The 9405-nt window shown below is 40.0% G+C and overlaps 1 protein-coding gene across 1 annotated transcript in view; it reads right to left on the bottom strand.

Moving 5' to 3' along the window:
- Positions 1-287: 287 nt before the first annotated feature.
- Positions 288-9405, bottom strand: part of Ogfrl1 (opioid growth factor receptor like 1) — a 42196-nt gene continuing 33078 nt past the window's right edge. Inside the window, exons 4-7 of the mRNA XM_023718704.1 lie at positions 7936-8014; positions 7769-7835; positions 7515-7660; positions 288-2139 (exon numbers count right to left, since the gene is read on the bottom strand). Of these exons, the coding sequence (XP_023574472.1) occupies positions 1485-2139; positions 7515-7660; positions 7769-7835; positions 7936-8014 (947 nt within the window). The 3' untranslated portion in view covers positions 288-1484. The remainder of the gene's footprint in view (positions 2140-7514; positions 7661-7768; positions 7836-7935; positions 8015-9405) is intronic.

A 9405-nucleotide genomic window follows, 5' to 3' on the forward strand; every position in this document is an offset into this window, starting at 1 on the left:
ACATGCCCTAATCCCAGCATTCTGGGAGGTTCAGGCAGGAGGATTACAATGAGAGACTTAGAAAGACCCTGTGTCAAAAAAAAAAAAAAGAAAGAAAGAAAAAAAGAAAAAGGAAAGGAAAAGACAAAGAATGAATGAATGAATGAAAGAAAAAGAGAAAAGAAAGGAAAGAAAAAAGGAAAAGGAAAAGGAAAGGAAAGGAAAGGGTTGGGGGTGTAGTTCAATGCAAAGATCCTCAGTTCAATCCCTCATATGGGAAAAAGAAATTCTTTGGGGATTAAAGTAAACAAAACATTTCTTTTTAAAAAAAACGTCAATTCTTCTGTAACTGAAATAAAGTGAAAATGCCTCATCTACTCACTCCTTGTCTATAATTGTATGTACAGTTTCAAGTTCTCGTCAGTGTTTGATTTCCATGTTGGATGAATTAGTAATAGTGCTGTAGGAAACAAAATTGTTTATGACCAACGTTATGTAACAAGTTCAGTACTCATTAGAACTGAGTATATGGAATTTCAAATTGTTCTCAATTTCAGAGTCTGACAACTTAAAGTTGCATATTACATAAATACACATTTTTTCTGGGACATTGAGAACTAAAGCAATGTCAGTAAATTCGTAATTTACATAACAGCAAGATATTAGCAGTTGAGGCACTACTGCTAATGGACAGTGCAAGAGGAATGACTTTTAAAAATAAATGATTTCCCTTCTCACTGTTTAACATTTCAGTCATCTACACCCTGAAGCAACCGCAAAACCTATATTGGGTAGCCATAATAAGCAAACTACTTTTATAACTTCGGCACCAAAATTCGCTTTTAAGCTTTAATGGAGAAAACATTTTCATAATTTTAAATAAAGATTTCTGAAATCATACAATAAAAGTCTTCTCTGTCACTCAGACGTTAGCACAGGAGACCACTCTAATGCACTAGAAATGCACATGGCAGCTGAAGAAGGTGGAGGCCAGGGTGGTGGAGGTGACAGGGAGCCACGGAGAGCCACTAAGCGAGCTGGGCGGGCCGAGATTCCAGGGACATCCACTCCACTATGAGACTCTAAAACTGAGCCCTCGGAGGTGTGTAGTCAAAGAATCCAAATCATTTTCTGAATATATCTGAGAAGATCAAACTCTTTCTTCCGGCTTCAAAATGGAATTACTCTACTGATTTGCTTCACTTTAGGCTCATCTCTTAGAGCAAAGTATTTGATAAACCAAATAGTAGGTGATTTTTCTAGAGGTCTCGAAAATAACCTTAGTCATACAGAGACTCTGAAAACACATCCTTAAACATTCATTCATTGGCGCTCACCTTAAAATTTATTATATATCCGATTCAATGAGATCAAAAAATTAAGAAAACAACAAAAGGCTGACGACAGAAATCACAAACAGACAGCTAACGCATGGGACATGACGTTGACCCTGTTCTGGTAAGTAACGTCCTAGACAGTGTTTCCCTCCGGGTTGTGGTTTTCTGTCACGGAACCTCATCATCGCACCTGGTACTCTCAGCCTTTGTGCAGTCTTCACTCTGATTCTCACCTTCTTCATCTTTCTCTTGCGGGGAGGAACTCTCCATTTTTTCTGCGGCATTCTCAGCTGTATTTTCAGGTTGCGATTTTGCACTGTCAGCCTCACTGTCCTGTGAGTTTATGGGCTTTGCAGAGTCACCGCTAGGCTCCGGTCTGGGCCTCTCGGTCCCTTCCCCGGGCTCTTTGGGGGCCACCTTCTTCTCTTCGGCTGTTTTGCTGTTTAAGTGAACAGCTGTGGAGGGATTTTTGGAGTCCTTGGCTTTTTTGTGCCCAGAATTCTGCGCGCTGTGGCCATAGGCCGGAGGGGCAGCCGCTCTCTGGCCCTTGGCTTCCGCCTGCTCCTTCCTGGGCGGCCCCCAGATGAAGTTCTCTGAGGGCCTGTAATGTTTCTGGGCAAACCGCAGGAGCTTTCGCCTTTCTCTCCTGTCTCTGATGGTGTAAACAAAATACTCCAGAGCACTCTGCTTGATGTTGGGAATGGTGTTTTCCACGAGCGCCTCGTGAAGGATGAATTTTACAAGAGGAGATTTAAAACTTTCGTAGCCAAGCTCACCAAGGCTTTTAAGAATGCGGGTGATTCTTAAATAGTTGTGCTGAGATCTGGAAGACAGGATTGGGTAAAGTGAGGGGGAGCCATGCGGTGGAAAGCAAATGGTAGAAATTTCTAGAGGAACATTTGTAATGGAAGTGTAAGACCAAGAAATAGCCATTGGACTGACTTTTAAAAAGTCATCTCAGATACTGTTGTGATTAATCAGAGTCTGTTGATGGAGAAAACTCTACACCTTAAGGTAATGCCAAAGTATGTGAAATTCTAAATGCATGAACTCTTTTTTAGTTTATGAGAAAAACATATTTAGATTTGAGATTATCCTCACTGATGTTGAACTATTTTGTTGTTGTTAAATTCATGGAGGATGAACTAACAGAGCATTTACAATAGATACCCAAAGTCACCTGGGGCATTGTATCCTCTCCTAGCATCCCAAGAAGGGTACAGGGGGCTGGGGAGATAGCTTGGAGGTGTTAGCACCTGCCTGGCAAGCGCAAGTACCTGGGTTCAAGTCCCAGTACTGGGGAGGCTGAGACAGGAAGATCACTAGGAGTCCAAGCTATGTAGTGAGACCCTGTATCAAATAAATAAGCTAAGATTTTTTTTTAAAGAAGGGTTATGGACAATAAGATATTTTGAGACAACTAGAGAAACACCTTTTATTGCAGCATATTACTACAATGGTTCGATTTCATTAGCTGTTAATTTCTTACTGTGCTTAGTTTCTTACTGTGTTGAATGCTGTCACAGGCATGGATGCATAGGAACAGCACAGAGACTACATAGGGATCTGTATGGTTACATCTACTGGGGATCTTGAAGTACATCCCCATGAAGAAGGGGGACTTTCAGCACCCGCACCACCCCCGCAGTAACCAGGGTTCAATGCATAGGTGTTAACCAGCCACTCAGTGTCAACTGACCCATAAGCTAACTCACAAGAAAGCAGCAAAAAAACACTTTCATAAGAATAATTCTGACACAGGACAAAAAGCTGCCTCACTTGATAGAGCACAGCTTAACAGATTAGAGTGTGGGCCTCAGAGGCAGTCACGTCCCGGCTCTGTTAGGCAAATTATAATTACTGTGTCTATGTTTCATTCTCTTCATTTGTAAAGCAAGAAACTTGGCCCACAACTAACCCAGATGTTGTAAGAATCAAGTGAAATGATATATCTTTAGGGAATATTTCTTTTTATAAAAAAAAAATCAGATACTATTTTTAGATATTATTATTTCAATAGTTACAACCTATTGCTATTGAGACTCTATTTGTTCCTGTCCTAATTTAACAACTTGGTTCTCTTCCATTGTGGCAAATTTCAATACCTCTTACCTTAACCACCAAGTTATAAGTACTATTTCCACTGACCTCGATTCCAAAGATACTTTGTTTCCAAGATTACACTAACCTTTCCTCTCTCTCTCAAAACTCAGGCCATTATTGGATTAATGCTTTCCAAATCTGTTTTGTGGCTATGTATGATCTACTTTCTCAACTTCATTCAGATCCAACTAACTTTATTACACATGCCTGGCCAAATCCTAAAAGTATCCTCAGATACCAATATTGACCCTATGTATTGTCAATAGCTCCAGGATTTATTTACCCAAGACCGCCATACAACCAGCATCAGCACTTATTTCTAACTTCCTTCATATCTGTCTTACATCTCAGGCATTGAACTTCTACCGGTATTGCATGTACCTACCCTAGCTTCCACAGATGCATGGAGTTTTCACTTAGAATAAGAAGTTCTTTGGGACGAGTATAGAAAGATGTTGATAAATGATTTGAGTTATGGAAGAAAGTATGGTTTCATGATCTTATGCCTTAATCAGACAAAATAAATCTTAATTATTCAGATACTAGAAAAGACAAACCCAATAACTTTTATCATCTACATACTTTGACATATTCACCAAAGAAATATTATCTTAAGATTCAATGCTTTGAAGTCGAAAGGATAAAACACAGTAGAGAAGTTTCAGTTTTATGAATCAATATTTTTAATAGGAAAGAAAAGTAGCCTACGGCTGGGGAGGTAGCTCAGTGGAATAAATGCTTGCCTGGCAAGTGCAAGGTCCTAAGTTCGATCCCTGGTACCACCAAAAAAGAAAAGAATAAAGAAAAGTAGCTTAAACTAATATAACTTGGATAAAATTAAGATAATGTGCCACTAACAGGAGGACTTACTTGCTACATTCACGTTGAGTTTGTATATTAAAAAAACTGATTGCCAAAACTCCTCAGGCACATCTGCCACAAAAATCAAAGAGAAAGGATGTATAGAAAAGGAGGAGACTACTTACAACAGGTGCTACGTGACGAAAGAAATGCTATATTTGCAACCAGCTCATCTTCACATAACCAGTCTAAGATGAATCAAGTTAAGTCTTTTTTCCACTTTGTTTCAGATCTACACATTCTCCAGTCAAAAATATTTCCAAAATGATATAAAAGGATAAGGGCCGGGGAGATGGCTCAGTGGAATAAGTGCTTCCTGGGCAGGAACAAGGGCCTGAGTTCAATCCCCGGCTCCGCAAATAAATAAACAAATAAATAAAAGGATAAAACCTTGAGGGGTGTGGAAACTGGGAATGACTGAGGTGTGGCACAAGCATCTATGAATATGTCAACATGAAATCCATTCTTCTGTTTAACTTTTAGGCAGTAATTTTCAAACATGGGGGAAAAAAAAACCAGTTGGATGGAAGAAACTGATGATCAGGATTCCAGAATGAAATGATAGGAGGAATCAGCTGGATGCTTCATATCATGTGAAATACATGCCTCAGGGAAAACATGGGGCAGAAGAGGTGCTGAAGCTCTGGGAGCACTGGAAGCAGTCTTGAGGTAGGGGGTTCAGCAGATAAAAGAGAGGAACTGGGCTTCCAAACAGAAGCAAGGGTAGTAAGCAGGGCGGTACTGCCAAGGTACAAGTGAGCTGATGCCAGCTCATGGGCAAAGTCAGCTCTTGCTTCTCATGATAAGCAAGACACAAAAGAGAGAACATGAAAGTTAGAAACAAATGAGCCTGGGGAGATAGCTGAGTGGAATAAGTGCTTGCCTGGTACCACCACAAAGAGAGAGAGGAGGAGGGGGAGAAGGGGGAAGGGGGAGGGAGGGGGGGAGAGAGAGAGAGAGAGAGAGAGAGAGAGAGAGAGAGAGAGAGAGAACAATTACAGGACCTAAAATATAGCTGCATAATACAAGCTGGTGACAAATTAAAACTAGAAATACTTCTTAAGGATTGGTCTCTATGCCTATACTTCATGTCTGAAGTTTTTTTGCTTTCTTTAGCATAGTCAGCAGTATAGTCCAAATTATATCATTTTACTTTGATTCAGTATTTCTCTGTTGCTCAGCTACTATAAATATACTCAAGTTCCCTGACTATTCTAAAAATCTCAAGGTGTCATACAAATTAAAACTTGGATAAGCTATGACATCCAAGAATAAATCAGAGGGCTGGCCAAATAGGTCAGTGGATTAAAGCACCTGCAAGCAGGTGCAGGGGCTGGGGGTTCGATCCCTGGGCCTGCTGTGCCGGCCCTGCCCATGGGGTATGCTGAGATGGCAATTGAGACTGAGCTGATCCCAGCTCTTGGGAGGCTGTAAACACTTGGACTGCTATGAGTCCGATCTAGTAGTGAGACCCTGAACACCCTGTAGACCCTTCCCTAAAATAGAAAGAAGGAAGGAAGGAAGGAAGGAAGGAAGGAAGGAAGGAAGGAAGGAAGGAAAGAAAGAAAGAAAGAAAGAAAGAAAGAAAGAAAGAAAGAAAGAAAGAAAGAAAGAAAGAAAGAGAGAGAGAAAGGGACCCAACTGAAGAAGCAAAATGAATAGACATTTTCACATCATCCCACATAATTTGTTCATTTGTTCAAGTCCAGCCAATACAATTTTTTGGCAACTATATCAGAGGTGAGACATGCTTTCAGACAGATTCTAAGTCCAGAGCTGGAAAGGGCAAGAGAGACAACGGCGGTGGAAGGAAAGGTACCCAGATGAACAGAGAGTTTAGGCTCCTTCTCGCAACCATTAAATCTTTCAGAAATGGCTTTGTCTCTAGCTGTACATTACAGGATCTGATAATAAAATTCTTAGGAAGGATTTCAACTGAAGATGCTATTTTGGTTCAGATTTATTCATTCAAAAAAATTTTCTAAACAATGTCTCTATTCTAGCCAAAAACAATAATGGGGAAAGGAAGAAACTTTAAAATGACAAAAATGAGCACATAGGAGATGAGGTATCATTAGATCTCTTCCAGAGGTTTTCTTTAATCATGCATCATGTCCACAGGCCACCTGGACATGGCATCTTTGGCAGTGTGACGTATAGTGCTTACAACTTCGCCCAGAGACAGTTCCCTTTGCTGCTTAGGCAGACATCTGTATATACCTAGTCACACTTCAAGTCCTCTAGATAAATTTGATTTATATAGAAGTAATGAGTTACTGGATCTTCCAGTCAGGATCATGAAGCTTTATGACAAAATCTTCAGTGTTGGAGTGTGAGCTACCATTTCATGAGTGTCAATTAAAACTAACTGTAAAATAGGGTGAATGTTCTAGAAAGATACAACAAATTTAGATAACTGATAGAACAACTATTTTCAGCCGAAGAGGAATTAGTTAAGTTAGTTTTAATTTTTTTCCCTTAGAACGTGCCTGATTCAGCTAATTATAATGTGCTAAAAAGTGCTATAAAACAGTAGGTTTTATAGTCCAGCACTCCTAAGCCACCCCATAATTAAAAAGGAAGAAAAAAAGCTAAGTTGGGTATGAAGAAAACATTTTTTAAAAATAAACTTTGGCTACAAGTATTAATGAAAGTTATAAATATACAACCAAAAGAAGACAGCAGAACAAATCCAAATAAGCTATGCTAAATATTTTTTTCCAGATTTTGAGATTTATGAACCAAAATTGCTTGCTTTTTATCTAAATAATGAAGATAAATTATAATTTTTCTTTTGTTTTAATAAAGAATACAGTCATATTTCCTTCTTATAAAATGACTTTATATACCATAAGCTTAATTCATGGACTGTAAAATAAGACACCAAGAGTGAAGGTCTTTTTTGTCCCCAAAAGCCTACAGCCTAGCAGAGAGGACACAAAAAATTATATATAAGCCAAAGCCCTAAATTCCAAGAGATAAGACATATAGACAGAGAGGGGCTACACTTGGCTGCAGGCAGGAGGTTGCAGGAAGAAACAGTCTAGAAGCTGTATATCTGTGTTTCTATTTGGAATTCAGGTCTTTAGTTGTCACTGTTTTGGTTTGATATACAGCATTCCAGTTTGGCTTCTAAATCCAAACTGCCTAACCAGCTACTACCTGCTCTGAGGTTCTGTACAGATCTCTGGCCACAAGACAATACCACTGCCTCACCTCTGGGGCTTTACTTACTCATTCAGATGTTGAAATCTTTCCTGCCAGTTAACCGCCCGAGCAACATTCCCCGTTTTATCAATCAGTTTGATTCCAAAAAACTCTAGCATCATTTTATAAGCCAGGAGGAATCTTCTAATTGCTTCTTTTGTCTTTTTGAACTCCTAAGATAAAGAACATAAAAAAAAAAGTTCCCTGAAATGACTTAGTAGCTACGAGCACAATCAAATAACAATATCACTCTGCCGTCAAGGGAAATAAGCTTGCATTACCTCAATTTCATATGTAGTTAGTTCTTTAGCATAAAAGTTCAAGCCTTGTTCTCTCAGAGGAAAGAGCCTGTTTTTAAGAAAACAATAAGGTTTTTCTGTTGTCTGGAAGACATACATGGTGAAATAGGACACAGTTCAAGACAGACAGAACACAGCTCAAGACTGACCATTGGATGTAAGTGTGGTTGTTCTCCAGCTTTTCATAATCTCCTTTCCATTTATTCAGAACTTCTTCAATGTAAACACCTAAACAGTAAATATTACTTAATACTTAGAAAATAAACAAGACAGTCAAAACATAGTAAAGACACCTTAAGACCTGAATCGCTTGAGTTTATATTAAAAGTTTTAAAACTTAAAAACAGCACAAAAGAAGAATGCTTTGAAAAAATGAATACCCTATGTCAGAAATTCAGTTATGGAATAAGCCTCACATTAAAAAAAAATAATAATGGTACTTCAAATCGCATACAGTTTATTGGTCAATATAAAGCAGAATTTAACAAACAATGGCCTGCCAGCTCTTTTGTAAATAAAGTTTTATTTGAACACTGCCATGCACACTCAAGGATGCATCGTCTACGGCTGCTTTTTACAACAATATGGAAGTAGTTGTGGTGGAGAGCAAGAGTACTGCGGAACCTCGAATATTTTACTTTCTTCTCTCAGGCAGAATCCAGTGGGTGTTCTGCTTGTCTGTTTTTTTCTCTTTGAGGCAGGGTCTTGCTATGCAGTTCAGACTGGCGTTGATCTCACTTTTGAGCCCAGGCTGGCCTCGTACTCCCAACAATCCTCCTGCCTCAGCCTCCCAAGTGCTGGGATTATAGGCGTGTGCCACCATGCCCAGCTCTCCCTGTGTTATTATCTCCACCTTAGTATGGGAGGAAACTGTAATTTGTTGAAAGTCACACACTAGGAAGAAAGTAAATTCGGGCAAGGATGCAGGCCACGCTGCTTCTGAAGGGCAGTTTCTCTTCCTTGTCTCCATCCTCACAACTATGGAGCCATGTGGCCCACCTATAGAAGACCGCAGCAGCAAATCATTTCTCTAAACACACACCTCGTTCTGGGTCCTCACGGCAATCACCAGTTTTCAGTTGAGGGCTTCTCTCAAAAGGTTCGGTAAAAGTTGTTTGGAATCGTGCTGTTTCACAGCATGGTGAAGCCATTTGTTTCTGTACTATTCTGTTTTCCTCTCCAATTACTTCTACTCCTGATAAGTAACATACGCCTTTGTAAACTGCTTCCTGGCAAGTGAGTGTGCATGTGTGAGCGGGTGTGTGTGTGTGTGAGAGAGAGGGTGTGTGTGTGTAAATGAGTCCATAGTGTACAGAAGAAAGTGGGAGGACTGAGGGCCCTTCTCAGGCCTTATTGTCCAGGAAGTTCACATCTGTAATCCCATGGAAAGTTATTGCAATTCTAGCGCGTTAATTCCAATCTGCCACCTCCAGTGCAACCCACGTTGAGAATAAAGACACCAAGGCACATTTGTAGTTGTGGGGAGCCAAGTGGCCCGAAGTCCAGCCATGGTGACAGCTTTGTGGAGCGAAGGTCTCGACCCAGGGCCCAACCTGGGTTCTATTCGTTCATGAAGAGGGGAGCGGCTTGAGGGTTAGTGACTGTGAGAGTGGAGGGAG

Source organism: Octodon degus, unplaced genomic scaffold (genome assembly GCF_000260255.1).
Source record: "Octodon degus isolate 3935 unplaced genomic scaffold, OctDeg1.0 scaffold00061, whole genome shotgun sequence".
Taxonomy (NCBI): Eukaryota; Metazoa; Chordata; class Mammalia; order Rodentia; family Octodontidae; genus Octodon; species Octodon degus.